General features: G+C 42.3%; 3 protein-coding genes across 6 annotated transcripts in view; 1 reads left to right on the top strand and 2 right to left on the bottom strand.

Moving 5' to 3' along the window:
• The window catches only part of rgs22 (regulator of G protein signaling 22), a 19,096-nt gene extending 2,311 nt beyond the window's left edge, over nucleotides 1-16,785 (bottom strand). For both annotated transcript variants that reach the window (XM_020709946.2, XM_020709947.2), the window contains exons 1-17: nucleotides 16,697-16,785; nucleotides 10,589-10,747; nucleotides 10,472-10,500; nucleotides 10,320-10,382; nucleotides 10,070-10,252; nucleotides 9,900-9,985; nucleotides 7,881-8,017; nucleotides 7,331-7,793; nucleotides 7,048-7,209; nucleotides 5,960-6,116; nucleotides 5,670-5,789; nucleotides 3,047-3,148; nucleotides 2,589-2,783; nucleotides 2,234-2,326; nucleotides 1,960-2,147; nucleotides 1,714-1,876; nucleotides 685-849 (exon numbers count right to left, since the gene is read on the bottom strand). In XM_020709946.2, coding sequence (XP_020565605.2) covers nucleotides 685-849; nucleotides 1,714-1,876; nucleotides 1,960-2,147; nucleotides 2,234-2,326; nucleotides 2,589-2,783; nucleotides 3,047-3,148; nucleotides 5,670-5,789; nucleotides 5,960-6,116; nucleotides 7,048-7,209; nucleotides 7,331-7,793; nucleotides 7,881-8,017; nucleotides 9,900-9,985; nucleotides 10,070-10,252; nucleotides 10,320-10,382; nucleotides 10,472-10,500; nucleotides 10,589-10,610 — 2,328 coding nt within the window. In that variant the 5' untranslated portion in view covers nucleotides 10,611-10,747; nucleotides 16,697-16,785. The remainder of the gene's footprint in view (nucleotides 1-684; nucleotides 850-1,713; nucleotides 1,877-1,959; nucleotides 2,148-2,233; nucleotides 2,327-2,588; nucleotides 2,784-3,046; nucleotides 3,149-5,669; nucleotides 5,790-5,959; nucleotides 6,117-7,047; nucleotides 7,210-7,330; nucleotides 7,794-7,880; nucleotides 8,018-9,899; nucleotides 9,986-10,069; nucleotides 10,253-10,319; nucleotides 10,383-10,471; nucleotides 10,501-10,588; nucleotides 10,748-16,696) is intronic.
• Nucleotides 10,973-16,338, bottom strand: fbxo43 (F-box protein 43). Of its 2 annotated transcripts, XM_023964045.1 has the most exons (6): nucleotides 16,248-16,338; nucleotides 15,275-16,093; nucleotides 14,459-15,184; nucleotides 13,789-13,891; nucleotides 12,370-12,561; nucleotides 10,973-11,554 (listed from the first exon to the last, which is right to left on the bottom strand). In XM_023964045.1, exons 2-6 carry the CDS (start codon nucleotides 16,060-16,062, stop codon nucleotides 11,306-11,308), a joined length of 2,058 nt encoding a protein of 685 aa, XP_023819813.1. In that variant the 5' UTR covers nucleotides 16,063-16,093; nucleotides 16,248-16,338; the 3' UTR covers nucleotides 10,973-11,305. The 2 variants fall into 2 exon arrangements, with proteins under 2 accessions (XP_023819813.1, XP_023819814.1); XM_023964046.1 differs by lacking the exon at nucleotides 16,248-16,338 and having other exon boundaries at nucleotides 15,275-16,241.
• Nucleotides 16,616-27,886, top strand: part of spag1 (sperm associated antigen 1) — a 25,216-nt gene continuing 13,945 nt past the window's right edge. For both annotated transcript variants that reach the window (XM_020709942.2, XM_004077699.4), the window contains exons 1-9: nucleotides 16,616-16,905; nucleotides 20,414-20,562; nucleotides 21,842-22,001; nucleotides 22,094-22,204; nucleotides 22,294-22,384; nucleotides 22,487-22,592; nucleotides 23,545-23,675; nucleotides 23,758-23,864; nucleotides 24,004-24,133. In XM_020709942.2, the coding sequence (XP_020565601.1) occupies nucleotides 20,447-20,562; nucleotides 21,842-22,001; nucleotides 22,094-22,204; nucleotides 22,294-22,384; nucleotides 22,487-22,592; nucleotides 23,545-23,675; nucleotides 23,758-23,864; nucleotides 24,004-24,133 (952 nt within the window). In that variant the 5' untranslated portion in view covers nucleotides 16,616-16,905; nucleotides 20,414-20,446. The remainder of the gene's footprint in view (nucleotides 16,906-20,413; nucleotides 20,563-21,841; nucleotides 22,002-22,093; nucleotides 22,205-22,293; nucleotides 22,385-22,486; nucleotides 22,593-23,544; nucleotides 23,676-23,757; nucleotides 23,865-24,003; nucleotides 24,134-27,886) is intronic.

The following is a 27,886-nucleotide window of genomic DNA, read 5'->3' as shown; positions in this document are numbered from 1 at the left end:
GCTAAAACTGCAGCAGCAAAGCCTTTAGGGGCTTTTCTGACCAAGACCAGAGGTTCTCCGCCCACTGCAAAGGCAAACAATTTATTTGAAGGAATTTAAGTAAAATTGCATCTTTGTTGACAAAACGGCATCAAAAAGTAAAACTGGGATTTAAAAAGAAAGAAATACTTAAAGACCCTCTGAAAGACCCTCTAATTACATGTTTTTGTGGTATTTTTCTGATGATGGAGGACATTTATGAAGAAAATTAAGCTCAAAATTGCATTTCTGAGTGTTTCTTTAATCATATTGTTGTGAATCAGGAGCAGACGAAAAAATGTGTTTGAAAAAGATCATATTTGTGACCTAGAAAATACGCTGGGCGGGGCTAAGAGCTCCCTGCTCTGCTCTATTCTGATGCATCCACTGTCAGACACATAGATCCATGAACGTCTTTGTTTTCCTCGTGAGCAGAAAGTGAAAAGAATGAACTTTCGGAGATAAAAATGTCCACATTTGTTGGACATTTTTGTTGATCAGATCTTTTGGGGACTGACGGAGTCCTCAGGGAACTGTGTCAGGTCTGTGAAAATGACTCACCCTCTGCCCAGATTTAGCCTCGTTAAAGACTCCATTGTTTACATGTTAATGCCAATTTGATTTGAATTTGTGAACGTTTCAAATAACCACCTACAGCTGCTGTACCTTCACTTTGTCTTTTTGGCGCTTGGTGAATTCTGGCGTGGCCAGAAACGAAGGCAGCCAGGTTTCCTCGATGTGGTTCCTGACTATGTCCTGGATCTCCTGGATGGCTGCGTTTGGCAAACATTGGGACTGCAGACGCTCTGGTCCTCCCGCCAAACGCACAATCTACACACACACACACACACACACACACGCATGAATGCTGTGGTGACCTGTGCACAGGCCTGCAGAGAGTGGTGGAGTTCTGTCCAGACTCCTGCTGCACTCCAAATCCTTCCTACAGATTCTTTCTGGGTTGCTTTCTGTCATTACTGCTTTTTCTGTCTTCTTCATGTGTTCAGTCTCTCTGCACACATGTGCACGCTGGAAATGAGACACAGTTGTGGCAGTGCAGTGGAGATGAAAGGACTGCGGCTGGATGACAGAGTGCGAGGAGCCGGGGCAGTAAATCTGTCAGTCCCTGCACACAAAAGCTGCCGGAGCCAAGGCTGCCGGGACAGAATCTGCTGAAGATGACCCAGATCCTCCAACAGCTTTACAAATGTCAAACATGAAGGATTTTGATGAGATGGGATCAATTCTGCAGGAATCAACACTGAGGTGATGAATGAGTTTGGCAGGAAGCAGCCCACTCTGGTGCCCCTGTTACATCTCTCCATCCCATCTCCACCCCAAGCAGCCGCTCTAAACTTCATCTTTGTCCAAAATCCTCTTAAAAAAATTTTTTTATTGTTGCTGGAGCTGATGTCTTTTGTCTTTCTGAATTCAAACCACATTGCTCTCTATCCTACTTAATTCCAGCCATCTCTCCTCGTCCCAGATCCCCCACCATCGTGCTGCTGTCAGCGTCAAGTCTGCTGGATGCCAAAAGCTGGAGTTCTGGAGCTTTTTATCAAATCTGGACCCTGCGCCTCTGATGGAGGGCAGATCCTGTCATCTCCAGCTGCCTGTTTCCACTCCCGTCTCGTCAAATCAGAGGGGCACACCCGTGGATTGAAAGTTCTGCTATTAGATCTGAGAGGAAGGGACCTGCTGCTGTTGCTCTCCTGTGGCAGGGCTGCCGGCTCCAAAGAAGTACTCCTCATTGAGATACTTGGAAGCAAGACGTTGCCACCTCTCCTGTCGGAGGATGGCTTCCTTCTGAGGACTCGTCTGGAACTGCTCCATATCCAGCCAGCACATCAAGTGGACACTTTACAAAACACAGCCAGGAACAATGAGGATCTTCCACAAACCAGGACTTCAGTTAGATGAGGATGGTCTGTAGAAGGTTACCTGGCCTCATGGTCTCGTAAGAAAGACATGAAGTGGATCAGCTCCTGACGCTCATCCATTAAGAAACTCAAACGGTAACCACGGTAACTTGGAGGCACACAGGCCCATAAGCCAAGAGCTTGGGAGGGATTTGAGTCGTTAAAAAACGTGGCAGGCAAAGGAAAAAGGTTGGAGCTGCAATGCTCCACCTGTGGAAGGACAACAGGAGGAGGTTCACACCATCACGCCTCATGAGTGACCAAAAGCTTGTAAATGTTGCTCCAACATGGCAGACCTCGTTCTTGCGGCGCTCCGACTCCTTGTTTAGACTCTGCAGCTCCTGGTATTCCTCACTGTTGATGCAGCGCACCACCTCCTGCACACACACCTAAACACACACAGATCATTCATCTACTCAGTTGTTTTCTAAATTTTCTGTTTTGGGATCTGAGGTGAAACAGGACTTTGCTTAAAACCTGTGATCAAATCAAACACGTCAGCGTGAATTTATTTGTGTTTGTGTTTACCTGCTCATCAAATCGAGAACGTTTTGTTTACATTCTCAAGATCTGGATCTTCATGCCTTCAAAAGGATCTCATTTCCTCCACACGGGAGGAAGCAAAGGATCTGTCTATTGTTCAGCACTGACCTGCTGGAAGGACTCTTCGTCTCTGCGGAGCAGCTGTGTCCATGCCTCCTGCAGGATGTTCAGCACATGCTCCTCAACCCTGTCAAACAGCTCCTCGAAGGCAGGCCGCAGTCTGTGATGCACCTCCCTCCTGATCTCCTCATCTACACCAAGGCTCCTTCTGGCCAAGCTGAAGACGTAAGTGAAGTTCAGAAGCTGCAGAGAAAAGGAGCCCACATCAGAGGAAGAGGAGAAGCAGCGAAGCCTCTCTGCAGAAAGCCACAGTCCCGTTCATTACCATCCGACACACGGCTACAGTGTGCCGCCTTCAAGGCCGAGAGAAGATTCTCTAAATGTTTAAAGACAAAATGCTTGTCTGACTGCAGGTCATGTTGTTCCTGACAACTTCAGACCTCTGAAACTTTTCATTCCCCCAGTGCTCAGGTCATGCGTGTGTGTGTATGTTAGTATGTTCAGACCTGGGCCTCTCTCTGTACTGTGAAAGGGTCCAGTCCTTCCTGGTAGAACAGCTGGTGGAAGTGCTGCAGGTCCGTCCAGAAGTAAATGGCGTTGATCCACCGCTGTGACATCACAAACACTCCTCATTATCTTACAACAGCAGAACTGTCTGCACCAACATTTGCTACATGAAATGTATGAAAAATATTATTCTATTGATTTGAACAGAAGAAGCTTGTTTTGTTATAAATAAAGCCAACTTATAGTCAGTGCTCTCTTCTTTCAGATGTTTCTCTTTGAGTCAGTTTGCTGTATTAAACTTGGCTGTGCTCTTTTCTATTGAACTCTGTCAGTAAAAAGTCACATAATTGTAAACTAGATCATCTCAGAAGACCTTCAACATGAGCCAAACCTGGATCTAAGGAGTCAAATGTAAACAGGCTCAAAAGTGCTGTAAAAAACATCTGATAGAATACTTGGAGATGGGACAGAGCTGACACGCACCAGGAAAACCTCTGTTTTCCAGAAAAAACACACAAGAACCACATTTTTGGGATGAAGTGTTTTAACTTGCAGACCTTCAAAGAGAGTCTGAAAGTGTTTTGGTTTACTGTGTTAACAGATGTGATGTCTTTAGGCAGGAGCCCCAAAGGAACCGCGGGTTAAACAGACCGTCCAAGAATACAGGAGAACAGACAGGCATGCTGTACATGGTCTCTAGCTGACTGCACCTGGTTTCTAGACGACTGTTCCTGGTCTCTAGCTGACTGCACCTGGTTTCTAGACGACTGTACCTGGTTTCTAGACGACTGCACCTGGTTTCTAGACGACTGCACCTGGTTTCTAGACGACTGTTCCTGGTTTCTAGACAACTGCACCTGGTTTCTAGACGACTGTTCCTGGTTTCTAGACGACTGCACCTTGTTTCTAGACGACTGCACCTGGTTTCTAGACGACTGTTCCTGGTTTCTAGACGACTGCACCTGGTTTCTAGACGACTGCACCTGGTTTCTAGAGGACTGTACCTGGTTTCTAGACGACTGTACCTGGTTTCTAGACGACTGTACCTGGTTTTTAGACGACTGTACCTGGTTTTTAGACAACTGTACCTGGTTTTTAGACAACTGTACCTGGTTTTTAGACAACTGTACCTAGTTTCTAGACGACTGTACCTGGTTTCTAGACGACTGTTCCTGGTCTCTAGCTGACTGCACCTGGTCTCTAGACGACTGCACCTGGTTTCTAGACGACTGCACCTGGTTTCTAGACGACTGCTCCTGGTTTCTAGACGACTGCACCTGGTTTCTAGACGACTGTTCCTGGTTTCTAGACGACTGCACCTGGTTTCTAGACGACTGCACCTGGTTTCTAGAGGACTGTTCCTGGTTTCTAGACGACTGTACCTGGTTTCTAGACGACTGTACCTGGTTTTTAGACAACTGTACCTGGTTTTTAGACAACTGTACCTGGTTTTTAGACAACTGTACCTAGTTTCTAGACGACTGTACCTGGTTTCTAGACGACTGTTCCTGGTCTCTAGCTGACTGCACCTGGTCTCTAGACGACTGCACCTGGTTTCTAGACGACTGCACCTGGTTTCTAGACGACTGCACCTGGTTTCTAGACGACTGCTCCTGGTTTCTAGACGACTGCACCTGGTTTCTAGACGACTGCACCTGGTTTCTAGAGGACTGTTCCTGGTTTCTAGACGACTGTACCTGGTTTCTAGACGACTGTACCTGGTTTTTAGACAACTGTACCTGGTTTTTAGACAACTGTACCTGGTTTTTAGACAACTGTACCTAGTTTCTAGACGACTGTACCTGGTTTCTAGACGACTGTTCCTGGTCTCTAGCTGACTGCACCTGGTCTCTAGCTGACTGCACCTGGTCTCTAGCTGACTGTACCTGGTTTCTAGACGACTGCACCTGGTTTCTAGACGACTGCACCTGGTTTTCTAGACGACTGTACCTGTTCTCTAGACGGCTGTACATGGTTTCTAGCTGACTGTACCTGGTTTTTAGACGACTGTACCTGGTTTTTAGACGACTGTACCTGGTCTCTAGCTGACTGCACCTGGTCTCTAGCTGACTGCACCTGGTTTCTAGACGACTGTACCTGTTCTCTAGTCGGCTGTACCTGGTTTCTAGCTGACTGTATCTGGTTTCTAGACTACTGTACCTAATTTCTAGCTGACTGTACCTGGTTTCTAGCTGACTGTACCTGGTTTATAGCTAAATGTACCTGGTTTCTTGATGACTGTACCTGGTTTTCAGCTGACTGTACCTGGTATCCAGCTGACTTTATCTGGTTTCCAGACGACTGTACCTGGTTTCTAGATGACTGTACCTGGTTTTCAGCTGACTGTACCTGGTTTCCAGCTGACTGTACCTGGTTTCCAGCTGACTGTACCTGGTTTCCAGCTGACTGTACCTGGTTTCCAGCTGACTGTACCTGGTTTCCAGCTGACTGTACCTAGTTTCCAGCTGACTGTACCTGGTTTCCAGCTGACTGTACCTGGTTTCCAGCTGACTGTACCTGGTTTCTAGATGACTGTACCTGGTTTCTAGATGACTGTACCTGGTTTCTAACGGACTGTACCTGGTTTCTAGCTGATTGTACCTGGTTTCCAGCTGACTGTACCTGGTTTCCAGACTGCTCACAGAAGCGTGTGAAGTAGAAGCCGGCGTAAAACTCCACACAGAGAGCCTTCAGCATCTCTGAGCGTCCTTTGCGGCGCTGCAACTGACTCCTTCTGGATAGCTGGCAAAGACATTTAAATTAAATGAAAATGAGAGGCAAACCTATACGGAGAATGACATTAAACCGACATGACATACATTTATCACTTAATGTAACTAAAGCCTGTTTCACAGAAGGAGCCATGACGGCGTGAAGCTACAGAGGAAACATCCCCCTTATGAGGTGCACACCTGGGGTGTCGTAGAAGAAAGGTACGAGCTGCGGACAGGGTGGAAGACAGGCACTGACCCACAGCCCACCCACAAAGGGATGGAACAGCAGTTTGCAGCCTTCTGTTCCAAAATAGAAATCCGCTGAGCATGCTGGGACGTCCAGAAGCGAAGAGCCCTGAGAGGAGAAAATGAAAAGAAAATTAACATTTTGTGCATTTCAGTGCAATTCAACCTAATTTGATAAATTTTTCATCACTAAACTCAAATCCCAAATTAGTTTTTGATTGGTTAAGAAAAAACATTTCACATAAATGGATATTTAACCCGAACCAAACTATGTTAAATAAAGTACTGTCATTATTATCAAAATGTCTTTAATAGAATTAAATAAACACAAAGAAAAAAGTATTTTACCATCTTTCATATTCCTAACTTCTCAGTGTTTTATCAGGGCCTGTTTGGATGAACAAAGAGCTGATTTCCTGGAGATGGAAAATGTTTTTAGATCAGTTAATGAGGGCAATTTCCCACGGCACACTAGTGTGCAGTGGCACACTGGTTGAAAAACACTGACGTCATAAGCCGTTGTAAATCTGTGGCTACTTGACCTTCAGAAACTTTAGGACCAAATGAGAAGAACAAAATTAATTGTTTCTATAAAACAATTAAAACTTGAATTTTTTTACTTCTGAATAAGAAAACTGTTTGGGATGTTTTCCTGTTCACATGATTTACATTTAGAAGTTTACAGCGAGTCAACAATAAATCCGGGTTCACATGACAAGTCTTTTTATTCCCTCAGACAGACTTTTTATTTCTTTTATTTCTGGTTTTCAAATTTTAATTCACAGTTTTTTTGTAAAAATGTATTTATTTCTGTTTTATGTGAATATATGAAAATTATTTTATTGAAAAAAGTTTTCTTTAAAAAGTTTATTTGCATTTATTGTTACTACAGGGGTCGAAAGAGTGCAGGCTGAATGGTTGGCCCTTACACATTTTTACTTTACAAAATATTTATCTCCTGCTTGTGAATAAAATAAGTAAAACTGACTGTTAATGTAATAGTTTTAGATGCGTTTGCATAGACAGGCTTCTTTCAGTACCAGTAGCAGAACAGAGACTCTGTCAGGCTGGACTGAGCTGCGTGTAGTTTCTCCTCTGTCCAGCAGGGGGAGGTAGACAGCCCTAGTCTGGAGAGCAGCTCCGCCCTCAGACTGGTGAGACTGCTGCAGTGCAAGTACCGGCTTCTCATCAGGACCAGATACCTGGAATAGAGCATTGGATAAACTTGCCTTCATTTTATAAATGGTTTCTAGCTGACTGTGTAAATCTGAAACAAAAGATGCTTTTAAATGTAGTGTGAAATCAGAAAACAAAAGTGTTTGCCTCTCTTTTCGATCCCTGCATGTCGTCTTTAGTCTCTCTATGTCCATCCAGAGCTCGAGAAGATGCTCTGCTGGCGTTCCTCGTAGAAACTCTTTGAACTCCTCCAAGCCCGCCTTGCCGTCACCCCGACAGTGCCAACAAACAGCAGAGGCTTCTTCTGGAAGTTTGACTATTCCTTCATTCTTTTCATCTCGTTCTGCACCTTCTTCTCCTTCGTTCTCTGTACTGGTGCAGTGTCTTTTGCTCTCATCCTTGTTCACCGCGCTCTGACCATCCATCGCATAGAGCGCATCGCTGGACACCTGACTACCGCCTCCATCCAGGAGGTCATCTGGTGTTTGGTGGTAGGACGTCCTGAGGAGCGCCTCCTCCCTGACCCCTGCAGCCAGGTCAGGGAGGAGGCGCTCCTGCTCTGACTGGGAACCGACACATTCCTCCTGGACGGAGTGGGGAAAGGAGCATCCTGACACACAACATGGAAAAAACAGATTGTTTTGATGCAAACATTAACTGTGAATATTATTGTGTAAATTTTGGGTTTAGTAAGGACCTTGACTTTGTGACAGAGAGGCCTCACTGGGGCTGATGTTTCCTCCATCAAGGTGAGGGGGCGGAGTTTGTGGAGCGTTTCTGTTCCGGCGGCGGCTGCACAAAGTCACATAACTCTGAAGAAGAAGCTTAGCCAGTCTGGAAGCAGATGAAACAGATTTCAGTGACTGTATCTAAATTAGCTGGACATCTTGATTCAGGAAGTTCGTCTGTGGTTGAAGTGTGGGATCTGTGTCAGTTCTGCTGGAGTTGGTTACTGTTCACAACGTCAGGAAGAAATGAGGGTAAACTCAAGGACATTAGGAATAAACATAATTCTCCTAATTTAGCAACAAAAACTATGAATGAAATGAAATTTGAGTTTTAACTAATCAGGGAGAGAATCATTTGTGTGCTGTAAGTCTGAAAAAGACCCGCTTTAAAACCGCCTGACCAAAGAACAAAAGCCCAGAGTCCTGATGGGAAAAGCTTTCAGCAGGTAACAAGTTCAGCAGCCAAACAGATTAAGCTCATCCTTTATGTGATGATGAAGATGATGTTCATCTGACGCAGAAGCAGAAACTTATGATTCTGCATCAGGAAAAATAGGAAATTCATCTAAAGATTTGAACTGGAGGAACTGTCTAGCACTTTGTAAAAGCATTGTAGGACGAAGGCAAAACTCATTCTAAACAAGTCCTTCATGATTATAAATCATCTGAAGGTTTAATGACGAAATCTAAAGAAAACACTCAGCAAAAACTGAACTTCAGATATCAGGTGAGATCAGGATGAAAATCCAAATTTAGACTGATTCAAGAGGAGAAAGTGCAGTGACCAGAGGTTGTACAGCATCACAAGATCCAATCTGCACTTCTGTCAAACGTTTCCAGTCAAACTACAAAAAGGTCTGTCCATGATCCTGAAGGTCCTGGTGAAGAAGCTGAATTTGGTCTGCAATGTTCATCATAAAAACAAAAGAATCCAGGAGATCACATGGTTTGATTTTCCATATTTTATTTGTTTAATGGTGCAGAAAATAAGTGTTTGGTAGTAAAATGTGTTTTTCCTCTCTTAGTGTTTTAAGTGGGACAACTTTCAGTCTCAGTGACTGACAGATAGATACCTACTGTAAATGTAACTCTGGAACATGAATAACATCATAAAAAACTATGCAATTGTGTGTAAATTGTCATTATTATGTTTTTTTTTGTTTCATTTTTAGTTTTCCAATCAATTCATTACTTTTTATTATTTGGGATGTAACGCTTCATTTTAATAACAATTCATTTCCATATTTGTGGTTGACGATTGGATTCACTTTCTATATTAATTCATCTTAAACGATCTGATTCTCTGACCTAAAATGGATCCAGGACATCTTTATCCAAAACTTCAACCAGATAGACTGAGAAAAAATACCTGGAACTGAACAGTGCAGGTCAAGTTTTCCACATTCCTGGAATTTCTTCAAGATAATCAAGTGTAAATTAAATGTGTCCAAACAAACAAGTAAACAAGAATGAATGTCAAATCCATTCACATTTTAGTTTCTTAAAGTTCAGTCCACTGTTGTTTTTCCACATCCAAATAATCCAAAGAGAAAATTCTTAGAACATTCTACCACACTGGATGGTCACATGACTTAATAAATTCAAAATGTTTCCACACATTGGACTGGAATGATGGTTGATCAGTTTTTGCTGATGTCATCACATGCGTGTTGTCAGCTGTGATGGTCATTTTTACGTTATAGTAAAATAAACCTGCTTATAATTGATTTATTTCATTTTGAAATGATTTTATAACATTATGTCGATTAGATTGATTACATTGAATAATCGTTACACCCATACTAAATATCCTAACTAAATTTGAAATACCGGTATATATGTATTCCTTTCTTTCTTTTGATTCTTTGAAATGCACCTAATCAATCCTGATGAAGTTGGTTTGTTTATTGATTAAAGGAAATACGAGTGGATCTGTGAACATGAATGGTAATTGTTCCACAGATCTGAATAGAGTGATGTGGATTTACTTGTATTCAAAGAAGCAGTCACTCTGGAGGAAAAAGGGCAGCCTCTCTCTAGTGATCCACCGCATTCCTTGCTGTCTGTCCAGGCACTTTAAAAAATAAAGATGTCAACAGGGCTTTAGAAATGTCCACCTCCAAAACAAACCATGGGTTTCCAGCAAACGGCATCCTACACAAACGGTGTAGTGGTTCTCCACTGGGCTGGTGTTGGTCAGCACTGACGGGTCGCCTGAGAGGAGTTTGGATTTGGTACGCAGCAGAGCTGTTCTGATGGCTCTGGAGACACGTTCAGCCGCTCCGTCCAGCACCTCCAGCCGTCCACTCTCACGGTTGTACAGCACATCCTCTGAAAAAGACTGGAGGAACATGGAGGTGTGAACGTTTGGTGTGACTATCGTGTGCTGACTATTAGGCCCACATTACCTTAAGACTTAAGAAATCATTGAAGAAGTGAACCAGCAAGTCATCTGAGGCCAGACGGCTCTCCTAAGTGGAGAATATTCAAATCCTGAATGAAGCCAAACTGCTGAATCTGATCAGGTCACGACGTCACAAATGAAAAAAGAATTACTCACAAAGTTGTCAGCACTGAGATGAGAGAAGTCTTGAGACACAAAAAAAAGAAAAGAGAAACAAACTTTACGTCAGCAAAATATTGCCGTTTGAAATAAATGCAAAAGCATTTTGCTTACCTGATGAAAAGACTTCACACATTATTCAGTTTTCAGGAGGAGAATAAAGCAAAGCAGTCTCAACTGAAGTCGGATTACACAAACTCCAGGTTGCTATGGCGGTGGACTCCTTCAAAACACTGGGGCGGGGCGGGGGGGGCTCACTTGGTGGAAGTTTGACTAAAGAGGGCAAAAGAGTCAAGGAGAAACCACTTCAGTACACTTCAACACCAGAGAACTTTATTGTAAGCTCACAAATGTCACATTACAGGCACTCAAATGCAAAATGCTGACCCCCCCACCCCCCAAAAGAGTCAATTTATGGATGCAGTTAACATACTTTACCACTAGATGGCAGCAAACAATGACAAATTTAAGGACAATAAATAAAACGTGACACAGAAGTATAAAAAATGTACATTTATTTAAAAAAGAATTATCTGAAGACGATGATAAAAACCAATAAGGAACGTCAAAAATATACTTTATACAGTGTGTATGGAAACACAATAACAGCATATTTAACCACCAATTTAGAGGATGACATTCATTCATTAAAAGCACATGGGATCGAAGAGGAAAAAAAAATACATATTTAAACTTTACATACAGGTACAAGCACATGCTAAACGGCACAAACAGAGCCCGACTGCCCATGACTCATCAATTAAAAGACAAAAAAAGTGGCTTGCATTAGGAGGGTTAGAAAAAAGAAAAAAGAGAAAAAAGGACCCCTCCCTAGAGTCTCTTAACATTTCGCTTGCTTTGGGCGCTTCCTGGAACAATGGTGTCCTTTTTGCGACGGCCCACGCTCTGACTGCCACATTCTCTGGATCCATGAAACGTGCACAAGCAGGATGTGCAGAACTGGAAGGAACAGTCCGCTCTGCTGCACACGCCTTCTCTTTTCACAGCGTGACACCGAGCAGGATGCTGGCATCTGGGACAAGGTCTGAGGCACTCGTCATGAAACAAGGTCTTGGCAATCTGAAGGAACACAAGATTGTTTCTTAACACATCTGCATATTCACTGCTCCATTTTTAAATCAGAATCCGGGCGTTTTAACCCTGGTCATGGATCAGGTGTATACAGGTAGACGAGGAGGGTCTCATAACTCAGGAATCATCAGGAATCTAGTCCAGGGGTCTGCAAACTTCAATATTTATAGATTCAGTGGGTGACAAATCGACCCCGACTGGATCTTTAAGTGTCGAAGAGCCAGTCGTCCCGACTGGCTCTTCGACACTTAAAGATCCAGTCGGGGTCGATTTGCAGCTTTGCATTAATGTTTTTGGTACTATCATGATCAATCAAACGAACTATTGTTCTTTGACATAAATAAAACTACAAAAATAAATAGCCTTTTTTCAAAATATGAAACTTTATAACATTTGACATGACTTCCTCTCAAAATAGAAGACTCCCTGTGCCACAAAGAATCCACTTAATGCAGCAAATGTAGTATAATGTGAGGTCAGCAGTAATAATAAAAATAACACCCATTCATTTTACTATTGTGGTGCAGAAATATACAAGTATAATGAACTAGAAATTAATTAGACCTCATCAAATGACCTGTACTGTATTTTTCCAACTATGAGGCAAAATTGAAATCTTTGAATTTGTTCAAAACTAAATACCACTTTGGTAAACACAGAAGGGTTGGTGGATGGAGATTTATGCCTACCACAGTCAGGAGTGATGTATACGTCCAGCAACTGTTGGTGAATGAGTTAGTTTACTTTACTACTTACTGACTTTTTAGCAGACTCCTGATCTAGACCATCACATCTAAACTCGCCTCCATGTACTTCTCTTGTTTGCTGCCGCCGGATGATTGAGGGCCGCTGTGCTCCAATGGAGTTAAAGTGATGTTAGCCAACTGTGGGGTGCAGAAACTTGAAGTTCTGGACTGGGCCTGGAGAGTCTTTAAGGCGGACCTCTTTAGCAGAGCAGTTCTGGTCTCAGCATCAGAGTTATGGACAGCGCCAAGCTGCAAGAAACCAGCATGTAGGCTCCAGTCAAAAGAGCGGAACCACAACAGCAAACAGGAACCAGGGCGACTGTAAAACCTTCACCGTGTTAAGACCTTGGACAAAAACGGTTCCAAAAAAACTAGACCAGAAAGCAGCAGTCGGAAGTATTCATCATGACAAGTTGAAGCATCTTCTGAGCTCTTTCACTTCATCATGCAGGAACTTGGATCTGAAGTTACTTCTAAGCAGTTTCATTGATTTTGTTTTCCATGTTTGTTCGCCCCACCCTGAGCTAGTTCAGTTCTGGACCTTTGATTCCATCTGATGCTGATCCTGATCTGGGTTTGGCTGTCACAAAGATTTCCCGTACTGGACCAAAGATGGCTTTGTGATCCTGAACGTAAACGTGCGTCACCATCATTATCTCTAAAACCAGCCAACTTAGATGATCCAATTGTGGCGTTTTCTCCTAAAAGTGATAGAAATTCCTCCTCACTTTGTTCTCGTTGATCATAGACAACTGAAGGACTCCTGGTGATCATTCATAGAGTTATCTTCTTCTCTAACGAGATCTACAAATTATAGCTGAGGTCTTTTATCTTTCTTTGCATTTTTCACAAACATTTAGCAGATCTAGAGATGATGAATGCCACACAACAAGCAGTAGTATTTATTTTTCTGAATTGTATTTCCTCTGTAAAAGCTCCAGATCTTCTCTTCTTTATGACTGGAGGACAGCCTCAGAATCCTCGTCCATCTTCACGTTCAGTTTCATTTCACCCACTAATGTTCTGTGATCTTCATGCGTGCCTCCTGCTGGTAGCTCTCCCTGAACATCATTTCCCCTGAAGGCTCGCCATCAATCCTCTGAACGTCTTTAACGTTTTTCCCTAAAAACACCTGTTAGCTGTCCCCTAACATCATCATCATCATCATCATCATCATCATCTCAGCCTCCTTTCAGATCCTAAACCTGAGTGATGCTTTCAGAAAAAAAACCTGACAACTATTTTCACATTGACATTTGTTCCTCCCAGATATTTTCCTTCATGTCAGTTTTTGTGTCGTTACGTCACACCAGCATGTAAAGAGCAAAAACCCTCAGCTCGACCTCAGCCTTCTGTCATTTTGTTTTCACTGTATACATATTTATTTGATCCCAACTATTTAAACACTGTGGAAGGATTTACTCCAAATGCATTCCAAATAACGTCCATCAAGTGTCGGAACACGTCGACGTTTACCTCCAAAGAAGTCTCCAGTTCACTCCTGTAGTTTCTTCTCTTGATGCTCGCCTGCTTGTCCCACTGGATGATCTCATTCCAGCTTTTGCACACTTGACCCATGCTGTCAAAGCAATGATAGCAAAAAGTCAAAGTACTGCCTTCATCAGAGATTCAACATCAATGTATATTAGTTTAACCTAGCATCGCTTTTTACTCTACAGCAGTGTCAAAACACACTTTTGTGTTCAGGAACTCACTGGCTGGCTGGCTTTAAATGGTTTGATGATGAGGATGATGAAGTACTGTGCTGTTGTGTTTCTTATGACAAATTTGTTGTGGCCCAGTTTCGGCTGCCGTCCCAGCTGACACCAGAACCACCCACAGACCTTAGCAGGTTTCCTCTGGGAAAAAAGCTGCTTTTGGACCTTCACTCATTTTTTTATTTTTATTTTTTAGGTCTAGTTCTGTGGAAACTTTTCAAATGATGCTGCTTTAAAGTCTGTGAGGACCAAACGCCTTCATGTCATCCGATTTTATAATCATTTTTACTGTCTGATCTTCAGGTTACCATGGAAACTTATATTATGCAAAAATTTGTAAAGATGCTGCTCTTTAAATAAACAGACTGGTAGATTCATGCACTACAACAGTTAAGTATCGAGTTTTGTTGGAGATACTAAATGATCACCTGTGAACGCTTTCAGGGTCCAGCTCGGCAAATATCAGAGCGAGGATGTGGCTCAGGTTCCTCTTCTTCAGTTCTGTGAGGATGTCCACCTTCCCCAGGCCCATCTTCCTGCCAATGAGCCCCGCCAGAGGCATGGTGGTCCTGAACGTCAGCGGCGTCCTGACCAGTGCTGCAGTGAACTTCAGCTCCTCCTTCAGGCTCGGGCTTTGACCTGCAGACATCTGCAGCCTCTGCTGGCACATGCTGTGAACGAGCTGCAGGGCCGGAGTCAAAGACAGGTTCTGCGGGGTCGCGCTGAGAGAGGTCGTGGAGGAATTACAGGGGGTCGTACTTTCTGACTTAGCTGCATTGGCTTTCAGGGCGTGGTCACGTTGAGCAGAGCTTTGAGTATTTAAACATTTACATAATGCAGAGGAGACACTAGAAGGGGTGGCATCTTCAGCAAAAACCTCATCTTCATGGCAGTGGCTGAGGCACCTAAAGCAGGGCCGGTGCTTTCTGTCCAGCAGTTCTTCTTCTGACTGAGAGCCACCTTCTTTCAGAGTAGAAAGCCTATGCTGACGGGGTAAACGAGAGCGCTGACGTGCATCTGTAGGGTTCGGGGTCTCCCGGTTTCTTCTAGAAGCAGAGAGCAGCAGCTCCTGGAAGGAGCCATCGTGGTCAACCAAGGACTCCTGGGATTTATCAAGTGTGAGGGAGCCAAACCCACTGTCTTCACATGCAGACCTGGTCCAAAGACATGTAGGCACACGGTTCCTGAATAACACCTGAAAGCTCAACATGAAGATGTTAACAGCAAAAGAAAACAGAACCTACCTGGAGTATTTGGGTGTTTGTAAAAATGACGGTGTGGGCAAAAGTCCTGAGCTGTCACACAGGATGCTCGGCTCTCTGTTTGCTGGAGACTGAAAATGTTCTCTACCTAAAGCAAGCAGCGCTTCACAAAAGCCCGGAGTGTCTGTTTGACTTTGATCTGAAGCAGAAAGGCTCCCACTTAAACCTTCCTCGATCAAGGAGGAACCTCTGTCAAACGTGGGGAGTTGACCGGCGGGGAGTTTCCCATCTTTGAGAGTGGATGTCCTCGCCTGCGAGAAAAGCAGACGGCGCTTTCTGCCTGAAAGAGGGAGGTCCTGCTCCAGTGTTGAAGTCCTCCATGAACCGCCGCTGGCGATTTCTAAAGAGTCAAAGGACGAGCTGAGCAACTTCTCAGACCTGACTCCAGTCCTCCCGGAGGCCGGCGATCTGGCGCTCTCATTTTTCTCCTTGGTGGGTTTGCACATGAGAAGTCTGTGTCGCAAAGAGAAGTCTCTTTTGTAAGATCTGGGGGTTTCACACCAGCTCCCAGCAGAGGGCCGCAGCGTCTCCCCGGAGCCTCGCTCTGAGCACTCCTCCGGTTTTCCAGGCCTCTCTTTAGGAGTGTCGGGGAGCCTCAGGTTCTCTTTGGGAGTTTCACTCAACTCTGCTGGAGACGGCGGACAGCAGTGGACTCCGCTGATGCTCTGGGGGCTCTGGAAAAAGCCTGAGTAGCCGCTGTCAGAGCAGTCATGGGAGTCCTGGCGTTTGTAGAACTCCGGGTAAACATTGGATTTAGGAGTGCAGGTCATTGTCTTTTCCGGAGGGGTGGGAGGAGGTCAGCTGTCAAATGGATTGAAGATGACTAAATATAGCAAACAAACCACCTTTATCACCAAGCATTAATGCAAGTGTTTACTGGTCTGCTATGATTTGACCTTCATTTGACCCCAGTAGATTCTCGAGACTAAATTTTAAAGGCAATAAAGTGACAGACCTCATTAGAAAAGCTGTGATGAGCTCTAAAGAAGCCATTGTGTTGACTAAACCACCTGCCACTCAGGGTTTGATCAACGACTCTGAATGCCCGCTTCAGACACAGCTGTACCCGCCAAACCTGCATCCAAACCCCGCTGCGTTTCTCTGCGTGAAGAGCAGCTAAATGACCTCAGCTGTGACGCAGCTGAAAACACCTGAGTGTCATTTACGGGAAAACACCTGGATGACACACATGACACATCCTACCCGAAGGTCTCCGGACTGTTTCAACGTTCACTGGACCAACGAAAACGCTTCATACAGTGGTTTTAGAAACGTTCACAGCGAAAAAAGGTCAAACTTAACGCGCTCGCGCTCGTTCAATTACAAGCTAGCAGCAAACACAAAAGCCTAAGTTGGGAGCAGGTGCTCCCTATCATGGCAGCAAAAAGCTACCGTTAAACTTACTGCAGTCAGCTCTACAGCCGTAAACTTTGTCCGCGGTGTCGTTCCCCTCCGGTTACATTCCGTTCCCCTCTGTTGTGAATGCCCACGCGGGCACCGCAGCTTTTTTAAATTTGGAGCCCTCCGTTGACGGTGTCACGTGCTTCCGATCGGCGCCGGAGGCTCCCCGAGTGCCGTCCCCATGGCAACAGACTCTGCACAGGCAAACGCAGGTAAAGTAGGTTTAATTTCTTTCGTTTCTGGCTGTGTTCGTGTGAATTAGCCATGTCGAGCCATCTGAGACGTTTGGATGCTGTGCTGCCGCAACAATAGCATGACAGAGATTACTCCGCCGCTATATTGATAGCTATCATTTAGCAAAAAGTTGTGCACTTGAAGTTTATTTGTAGTATACTTCAGTAACTCTACTAGACCATGAACGTGTAGTGTAGAAGGTACACTAACTAACTGCATACTTGCAGACCAAATTAGAAAATTTTAAGTGTACAATATATGACTAGTGTAATTCAAGTAGACTGCCTCTCTTTTCCGGGTCATTCCAGAATTGGATGACATTTAGGCTTCAAGGTTAATAAATAGTAAAGCTTCACTTTCACATATTCTTCAAAAATAGTTAATAAACTGTCAAACGCTTGCTTAGCTCAGCTTACAGATCAAATGTGCAATTTTTGTTGCATTATATGTTGTTTACAAAAGTTGGTGCCAATCTGTTACCAGTTCAGACTGATGATCAAGAGGAGATGGATGGATAGATGGATGGATGGATGTCTTATTCTAATTATTAGTCTAATATTGTATGGGGTACAGTAGCTATGTTGTAAAAAATATGACAAATAGAAGAGAGGAGTACCTTTCCTCTACTCATTTGTTTGGAAAACTGCTTGAGGATGTAACTACCAGCGTGAAGAGGACACTCTCCACCATCAACCCACGGAAAGCAGCGGGTCCAGACAATATCCCAGGCCGTGTGCTGAAGGACTGCGCAGAAGAGCTTAAGGATGTCTTCACAGACATCTTTAACATGTCCTTGGAGAAAGCCATCGTCCCATCATGCTTCAAGGCTACAACTATAATCCCTGTGCCAAAGAAACCATCACCATCCTGCTTCAATGACTACCGCCCCATAGCACTAACGCCCATCATCATGAAGTGCTTTGAACGGCTAGTCATGTCACACATCAAATCCACCCTTCCCCCCACCCTGGACCCCCTTCAGTTTGCATACCGACCCAAACGATCGACAGAGGACGCCATTTGTTCTGCTCTCCATCCAGCTCTCACCCACTTAGACAAAAAGGACGCATATGTGAGAATGCTGTTCATAGACTTCAGCTCCGCATTTAACACAATAATACCACAGCAACTCATTTGCAAACTGGACAAGCTGGGTGTTGACACCCCCATCTGCAACTGGCTACTGGACTTCCTCAGCCAAAGACCACAAACAGTACGAGCCGGCAACAACACCTCAAACACAATCATTCTCAACACCGGGGCACCCCAAGGCTGTGTGCTTAGTCCGCTGCTCTTCACCCTGCTGACACATGACTGCACAACAATCCACAGCACAAACCACCTTGTAAAATTTGCAGACGACACAACCCTGGTGGGTCTCATCACCAAGGGCGATGAGACCAACTACAGGGAAGAGGTGGATCTGCTGACAAAATGGTGCAGAGACAATAACCTCCTGCTAAATGTCGGCAAGACAAAGGAGATTGTTGTCAACTTTCAGAGGGGCCACACTCAACACCTGCCACTGATAATTGATGGTACTGCTGTGGAGAGAGTGAGCAGCACAAAATTCCTGGGGGTTCACATCAGTGAGGACCTCTCCTGGACCGCCAACACCACATCATTGGCAAAGAAAGGTCAACAACGTCTCTACTTCCTGCGGAAACTAAAAAGATCAGGTGCTTCACCAGCCATCATGACCACATTCTTCAGAGGAACCATCGAGAGCATCCTCTCCAGCTGCATCACTGTGTGGGGGGGCAGCTGTACACACAGCAACAGGAAAGCCCTGCAGCGCATAGTCAACACAGCCAGGAGAATCATTGGAACACCACTCCCCTCCCTGCAGGACTTATACATCACCCGCCTCACCCGCAAAACACTAACAATAATCAAGGATGCACACCACCCTGCACACAACCTGTTCAGCCTTCTGCCCTCGGGGAGGAGGTACAGGAGCCTCCGCTCACGGACCACCAGACTCAGAAACAGTTTCACACACCAGGCCATCAGGATGCTAAACACCCTCTCCCCTCTCCACCTACCCACCACCCATATCCCCCCATGAACAGTGCTCAAACGAACCCCCCCCCCCCCCCCCCCCCGCTGCCTTGAGACACTGCCATAAATCTTTTATAGCAAATTGCCAATGTTGTATATTGTAAATTCTATCTTTTTCTTTCTTTTTACTTATTCATCTTATTTTAAACGTATACTTTGTTTTTATTTGTCTTCTCCTGAACAGACGAGAGAGTAAGAAACGGAATTTCGATTCATTGTATGTAATGCACATGTGAAGAATTGACAATAAAGTTGACTTTGACTTTGACTTTGAAGTCCACCTCTGGGGTCAATCGTGTGATTCTCTGCTAGTCTTCTGATAAAAGCTTACAGTAAGGGTTGGGTACAAGTTGCGGGGCACTCATTCCATTGATAATAATAATTCTTATTGGTACATATTTTTAAATTAAAACCAATGTTTCCACAGAGACCTTAGTGAAACAAATAATGATAATTTTAACTGTTTCGTTTTAGGCATTAGGAGGGTTGGGACGAGGGTAAAAATGGCATTTTAGGCTGCACATCACACTTGTTTGGTATTTATAAAACATTTTCAAGCATTCTTTTTTGTATGTTTTTGTAGATTTGGTCTCAGGACAAGTACATTTACATTTAACATTTGATAGTCTGAACTTAAAATGTCCTCCTATTCTGGAATGACTCTTTAGTATAGACCAGCAGTCTGCAACTTGGGCGGCTCTGGAGCCACATATGGCTCTTTGACCCTATCTACAGTGGCTCCTTGCTTAAGTGAAAATAAAATAAATTTGAAAATAAAAATTTTTTACAGTAAGGGTTACTCAAGTAGCATTGAAGTAATTTCACTTAGTTAAGTTTCTAAATTTATGGCTGAGGTGCACCTAGAAGAAAGATAAGCTAAGGTTTTTTTGAATTCTTATGCTCTTTCTTCTGGATCGTAAACCAGTGAATTTATGTTAATGTTCAGGTTAACAGCAATAGCAAATAGGAAAAAGGATGCTGGCTCACCAACACAGACCTAAGGTGAACCCAGACAAAATGCCAATTTTTCTGTCTTAAAACCTTTTGTGGGAGAACATTGGCTGTGATGGGATGATCCTGTTTGGCACAGGAAGCCTTTTATTTTAAAAGGAAGTCACATGAACTCTTACATTTTATGTAAATGCTAGTTCTTCTTTATATTTATAATTCATGCAAAAAAAGAAATCAAATGGTTTTTTGCGGCTCCTATTGAGTTTGGATCAGGAAAAAACGGGCCCAAATGTCTCTTTTACTGGTAAAAGTTGCAGCCTCCTGGTATAGATTAGGTATACGAATAGTAGACAGTCTACTTTTTGATAAGGGAATCCAAGGTACATATAATTGAAAGTATAAAATATAATTGTCTTTCTGTTTCCCCCTTTTATTTTTTAGCCTTTTTAAAGGATTTAATTTCTTTTTCTTCAGGCTAAGCTTGGACACCACTTTCCTCCTCAAAGGATGACGTCCTCCTCTGTTGGTTGCACTCATGGGGTTCCTGTGGAGCATTTGGACTACAGCTACATTGAAAAATGCACAGATGCAAAACACTTGGAGAAAATTTTGAGGGAACTGAGGTAGGGATTTTTTATCTATTGCTTTTTACTTTGTTTTTTGATTGTTTTGGTTTATTTTAAGCAGCGTCAACAACAATAAGAAAGGGAAATGACAAAAATTGAAAACATACACATAGATGAATAAAATCTATTTGAGATTATTAAGAAATTAATTAGAAAATAAAAATGATAAAAGAAAATGTTGGTTATTGTTCTTGAAATCATAATTTCTTCTAATCATAAACAGACATATTTGTCCCTACACAGTAAGGTAGGGTACACAATGAATCCAAAAAATGATTGTCAAATAGTTTGATTAATTGTTTCAAAGGTAGTGGGAAGAAGCACATTTATACAATCTAGTGTGTGTCTGTGTGCGTGTCCATGTGCGTGTGATGTTTTTCATTTTAAATGAAAAATGTACACATCCTCTCTTTGATCTATAGACTGGCGAAAATTAACACTTGCATTGAAAGATTAAAAATAAGTTTTTCCTGTTGAAATGTTAAAATATTGGTGAGATAAAAATGAATTAAATGTATACAATAACAATAGTTATTAGCTCGAATCAAACCATGAATTTAAATATTAAAAAATGTTCTTGTCAAATCTGAAATGTACATGGTTCCTTAGCACAAAGTAGTCTATTTAGATGTACTACAAGTATACCTATTTTATACTATAAGTGAGGCAGTATACTTAAGGTTTATTTTTCATATTGGCCTACTATCTATATACAGTATTGTAAACTTAAAATGTTCCAAAATAGTCAGCAAGAATACTTAATCAAATAAACTTTGAGTGTACTACTTTTTAGCTGCTCTATGTACAAATATTTTTAGGAATACTTTAAAAACCAATAATTTTACTGTTTCAGACACTACTTCTGACCAGATGGTAGAAGTGTGTGATGTAATGTTGATTTTCTTTAAATGACATTAAATGGCATGTCACATTTTCAATTTGGGAAAATAAAATATTAAATTTCTCTCCTGGAGATGTCATGGAAGGAAACCATGTGTACTTATACAGCCACTGAACATGAGGAGAAATAATGGTGGCACAGATTCTGACTTGGGTGTTATTTCCTGAGGATCCTTAGGACGACATTCAGTCAGTTTAATGGTAATAGAACAAACTAATTGTAATTGTAATCCATGTCCTCTCTAGATGTTGCAGATGTTCCAGTGTTTTTGTTCTGTCATATGGCACTTTAAAAATAGAAAATCTAAATGAATGTAGAAGTGTGACTGATAAAACTAATCTACATACTTGTGGGTGTGATCCATTTTGTGTCAAGATCTGGCAAAGAGGGATTTTATCCACATCTGATTACATTCTGTGAAAGTCACTTGGAGAGACTGAACCCCAAAAGCCGAGCTCTCTGGAGGGAAAACCCTGCAGGCACAGCAGCCAGCCTCTCCAAGGATGAGTGGAGCCAGATAGTCAGTGAGATGAAGGTATGGTTCATAATATATGTTCTTATCCCCCTCCTAACTTCTGGTTCCTGTAGCTTTAAAAACGTCTGAAGTTGAATGTTCGCTCTCTCTAGATTTGGGAAGAGGAAACTAAAAAGTCTGAGGCTTCACTAAAACGGCACCCAGTTTGTGATGACTCAACACCACCCGTTAGAGGTTCCAAATGCTTTATTCCACTCAACAAGGTCAACTCTGCTTGAAGAAATCTGTGTACAAACATGCACATACCTTAAGTCATAAACTATGTGCTGAAGTTTTTTTTTTTCCATTGCAGAAATTAATTCCTGAAGAAGAGAAAACCCCCTCAAAGTGTGCCTTTCCCCCAGAATATCCAGGATGCATGAAGGCTGAAGGACATGCTGCATGTAAAGGATTATGTTTGGCACTGTGTGTGTGTTTGTGCGTGTGTCCATACGCGTGTGTGTGTTTAACAAGCATCTGAGTTCTCGTATCTGCGTTTGATTCAGTGCTGTCTCAGGAGCAGAAGCTTCTTTTGGCAAATTGTGAGCAGGACAAAGGGGATGAAGCTTTCAGAACTAAAGATTTTGAGGAGGCTGCTGCAAACTACTCCAGGTCAGGGGTTCGAATCCTCTACATCATTAAAGTCCCCCTCTGATGAAAATCATGTTTCTTGAGGTTTTGGTATCTATGTATGGCATTTTTCTCATGAAAGAGCACAAATGTAACAAAAAAAACATTTTTGCATTTCTCAGTATTTCTCCTTTTAAATAGCTGTCAATCAAACTGTCACAAAGACGCTCGGTTTGAATGAATGAGCTGCTGTAATTTCACAAAGGCCCAGTAATCAGGACAGGTTCTGTTGGGCGATTTGGTTCAGACGGTTACCAAATTGCACAGCACTGCTTAAATCACGCCGCTGGGCCTCAGTGCGATACAGAACAGTCTGCATCTGCTAGCATCAAATCAGTTCTGAGCCACAGCTAGTGCTGCTTGCTGCTGCAATGTAGCCTAAATTATAATGCAATTCACAGCATTTTCCATGGACTTACCAAAGTTCTTTTTCATGTGTAATTTTATTAAACAGCAGGGTCTGGTCCAAACATTGTTCAAAGTGTCGATTTGGAACCCAAAATGTGTTAATTTTCACAGTTTCTTCATCGCTAAAGAGAAACTTTTCAGAATAGAGACTCTCAGTCGGTGTTGTTTGTAAACCCCCCCCCCCGCCTTGTGTCAAGCTCTTCACTCATGCAAGACGCAGCCTGCAGAAAAGGGGGGGTAAAGGGCGGGGAACCCAGCTCAGCACTAACAGCCACACCCATGTAGAGGAGATTTTGGCAACAGATAGACATGAAATTTGGCTTTTTAAGACGTTTAGGTTGCGGGATTTTGGTTACTTCATAATCACAATGAAGACACCACTGGGAACGTTTTTATTAAAACGAAAATGCCATTGTGGTACTTTAAGGAAAACCCCTGTTCTGGTTTGGTTGAGAAACCTGTAACATCTTCTTTTAACTGCATTGCAGTTAAATCGTACTCCAACATCCTCTTCTCTTTCTTACAGGAGCATTTCTGTTTTGCCTTCTGTTGCCACATACCAGAGCCAAGCCGAGGCAAAGATCAACCTCAAGCACTGGCACAGGGCCATGGCCGACTGTCAGCATATGCTGCAACTGGAACCAGGCAATATAAATGGTACCTTGTTTCAATTGTTACAAATATCTGAATGCCATGTTTGCTATCATTTGGATTTAAACTAAACAGTGTGTGTTATTAGCCCTGCTGTGCCGTGCTGCTGTCTATGACCATATGGGTGAGTTCCAAATGGCTTCTGAAGACCTGAGAGCTGTGCTAAAGGATGAGCCAGCAAACGCTACAGCAACCGTAAGCATGAGCTCAGCATTTGTTGAAGCACAGAGCTAAAGGTCGTGGCTAACGCTGCGTGTTCTTCATGCAGTGATGTGGAAAGCACGTGACTGTGCTGCTGATTGATTTGTGAACATGTGGCTCTTTTGTGCTTTAGCAACTTCTGTTGAAGATCCAGAAGAAGGTGTCAGAACGTCCACCAGATCAGCAGCACGACAGCAGAAGACTCTTCATCCATGAGGCAGGAGATGAAGAGGGCAACCGCTCCCAAGAGAAACAACCCACTGGTTAGTCTGCAGCTCCACAACAAAAAGTCTTCAGTTCACTCAAACTAAACACTAGTATGTTTGTAACATGAGCCACCAGTGCTGCCTGCGGCAGCCAGGCTTTTTCCCCTTTCTGTTGGTCTACAAATAGTTTTAGAATCTGCTTATCCTAAGTATCTTACCTTTTGTCACTGAAGTTCTTGATTATTTACTTACCTGTTTTATTTCATCATTCAGTCTTTCTCACTTATTCTGTATTTTAACACCACAAAGGCTTGAGAACTAAAGGTTTGTCTAAAATGCTGTCAGATTTTACTGTCACAGTCCTTTGTTGTGGCTTGTTGGAGATTCCAACAGATGTCTTTGCAGGGACCAATACTAATACTAATACTGCAAATCTAGTTTCTTCAACCTTCCCCAAAAATAAATATTTATTCATCGCTTCCACTTGCATAAAGCTCATGCTGTTTAAGTCTAACACACCCCGAAACAAAATGAACAGGCTTCCCTTAAAGTTAAGATTCATTACCATAAAACATGATATTATGCCAAACAGTTAAATATTATACAACATTTTTTAGATCTTATAAAATTTAACAACTACTAACATTTCTCCATCGAGTGTGATGATGCAGCAGCATGACGGATGAAAGAGACGCTTCAATGTGGCAAAGATGCTTTATTTCCGTGACAGTCTGCTCTGCAGCTGCAGCTCAGCTTTCTCACAAACTGACGTAAACACGGATTTCATGACGTTGGCCTTTTTCCAGAGCGTTGTACACATCACTCTGATCCATCAGGTCACTGGACTACAATCTATTGCTGTGAGGTTCTGCAGAACTTTGGCCCGCTTTGCCGACAGTATTTTGACTGATGTTCTGAGCATTAGCCTCTGCACAGCTGCAGTGCTTCACTGGTTCTTATCTGAGCTAAAAAGCGCCGCAATCCACGTTTTTATGATACTAGCAGCAACATGGCTCAGAGTACTGATTCTGTACCCATCCTACATAAAAACTAAGTAGTTCATGTCTCATAACAACAAAACAAGCTGAGATCTTGTTGTTGTTTTGTGTGGTGTAGAGCTGCTCAAAGAGGCTCAGTGTTCTCTGCTGCCAACTAGTGGTCGGGGTTTCCGAGGAAAACAAGTCAGCTGCTGAAGGACACTCAAAAATAAATAAATATTGTTTTGACAGCATTTTGAATCGATACAAATATCACTAAATGAAATACTGCCGTATATCCCCAAATATTTTTCCAACACCCCTAGAATTGACCAAACACAGTGTTTATTTATTGTTTTAGTGAACTAGAACTTACAGATGAGTTGAAAATTTAGCATATCAAGAAAGGAATCATAAAACAAATATAAGAAATGTAGAATGTCAGCATCCTGTGGGACTGCTCAGGTAAGAAGCTTCACTGATCTCAAACTAATGGATTCAGTGCTTCTTCTCTGTTTTTTATCACTTTTTTTAAGTTACATATATTGTAACCCTCTAGTTTGTTACTGTTGTATGCTGAGGTGGCAGTTGCACTGTCCTTGTAGTGCTTACTTTTACCTATTGTCCAAAATAAAGTTTAGTTTTCTTTTTAAAGCAATAAACTAAGAAAACTTCAATTTTATTTGGAAAACCAAAACTCATTGCATGAAAAAAGGAGCAATAATTCAGGATTATGATGGTGGACTTTAGGCTACAGGGTTTGAGAGTTTAGGGTGTATTCACGCTGGACACATTTGGTTCGCTTAGAATGAACCAGAGTTCATTTCTCCGGATGATCCGGAACAAATTTTCAGTCTGAATAAACCCTAACGGACCCTGGTCTAGGACCAGGAACAGCTTTCTGACCCATCTATCAAGGTCGCCTTGGTTCGTTTCCAATCGGACTAAAGTATAATTCGCTCTGAGATTCCTCAATCTGAATCTGTCTTCAGAGTGGAAGTACTGAACCAAATGGCCATAAGTACTGAACCAAACGACTGCCTCTAGTTGCTTTGACCTGCTCTCGTAATTCCTAACCAATAAGTGAAGATATTTTAGTCAAGCTTTGCTGAGTCTACCAGTTCAATTTCAAAATTGTTGACATTTACCTGCAAGAAGGTGTTACCTCTACATTTTAGTTTTCACTTTCCTTTTATATTAATATAGAAACGATCGATCACCTGTTTTTTTAATGTATTTATATCTCAATAGTTTTATATCAATTTATGTCAGTAGATTTTTACTTTTGGTGTTGCACAAAACTTCATGTTTACACCAAATACTTTTAGGAGTATTCTTGTTTGATTTAGGTTTTAATGTTTTTTTAAGTTGGTTTTTTTTTTTTATTCACAAAAACAGGTTTCTAAAAAATCCAAAAGCTTTTTAATGCATTTTTTAAGCACATCTTAATTTTTACAGCACTTAAATTTATGAAAAATTAAAACACAAGAAGACTTTTCACCTTTTGTTGATGACTTATTCTTCTTTTCCTTTCGGCTTGTGCCTTTAGGGGTCGCCAAAGCAAATCAGCTTCATCCATCTAACCCTGTCTTCTGCATCATCCTCTACACCAGCTACCTTCATGTCTTTGTTCACTGCATCCACTTCCTCTTCAGTCTTCCTCTAGACCTTTTACTGGGCAGCTCTAGACTCCGCATCCTTCTACCAATAAATTTACTCTCTCCTCTGGACATGTCATGATCCATCCTGGTCACTCCCAAAGAGAACCTCAGCATCTTCACCTCTGCTACCTCCAGCTCTGCATCCTGTCTTTTCCTCAGTGCTGCTGTCTCTAGACCCACAACATTCACCTCTGTTAATGACAATAAGTTATATCAACACCATTGACTGTTTAAGAGACCTGGACCGAGTGAGTGTGACATCACCCAAAAACAAATACTTACATTTTGCTTCAACCAAATTAAGTTAATTCACTCGCCATTTTTTTCGCAATACAGACGTCGCTGTATTGGAGCCTGATGTCTTTAATTATCACTGGTTGATTGGTCCAAGTCAGTCTGAGCAACCACTCTGGAGTGAGCTAGTTGGAAGTCCACATCCTTAAACTTGAAATCTGTCAAATGCTTTAATATTTGGATCTGGCGGCCAGCGGGCACCACCTGCTTTTACTGAGGCATCCGAATGGTCATTTTATAACTTAAATAAATTGCACTGGAACAAAGATATCATGAAAAAAATAGAATTAGCAAGAATATGTTAAATAAAAAAAAGGTATCAGAGCAACGATGGTTATTCTGACCAATAGAATGACTGATTAATAGCTGTTTATTTCTCTATAGACATCTATGGGTGTTTGGCTTCTTGGAGCCAGCGAGTACTTCCTGTTTGGAACGCCAGGAGGGAGGAGTCACTCAGTCCAGTTCTCTTATATAGTCAATGATCACAACCTCTAGTTAATTGAATGCTATAAAATATTCAACCCACTGTTTTCCCATCTGTCTTTATTTCTTTATTATAGTACCTTCTGCCATTTTTTGCCACTTAACTCCTTCAACAATTTTTCAGCTAATTTACCATTCAACCATTGAAATACATGAGGAATCCTCGGTGCAGAAGCTCGCTGGTGGACATTTTTCACAAAAATATCTTTTTTTTTTATTGTGCTTTTTTCACTTAATTTATAGTCAACTTTGAATATTTCTTTCTTTCTTTGCCAATCATTACCCTTTAAGTTTGATTTTCATTCAGCAATATAGCATTCAGCCCTGTATTTTATCCTGGAAATGCAGCTCCTCTAGAATTTGATTTGATTTAGTCGTTTGTTTTTGTGTTT

Source organism: Oryzias latipes, chromosome 16 (genome assembly GCF_002234675.1).
Source record: "Oryzias latipes chromosome 16, ASM223467v1".
NCBI classification, from domain to species: Eukaryota; Metazoa; Chordata; class Actinopteri; order Beloniformes; family Adrianichthyidae; genus Oryzias; species Oryzias latipes.
This window is presented reverse-complemented; position numbering and strand designations above follow the sequence as displayed.

Coding starts and splice junctions, on each gene's coding strand:
- fbxo43 (XM_023964045.1), bottom strand. CDS start 16,062: ATGACCTGCACTCCTAAATCCAATGTTTACCCGGAGTTCTACAAACGC. Junction 12,562..13,788: donor AACTGGAGACTTCTTTGGAG/GTAAACGTCGAC, acceptor GGTTTCTTGCAG/CTTGGCGCTGTCCATAACTC. Junction 11,555..12,369: donor AACAAGAGAAGTACATGGAG/GCGAGTTTAGAT, acceptor GTGTTCCTTCAG/ATTGCCAAGACCTTGTTTCA.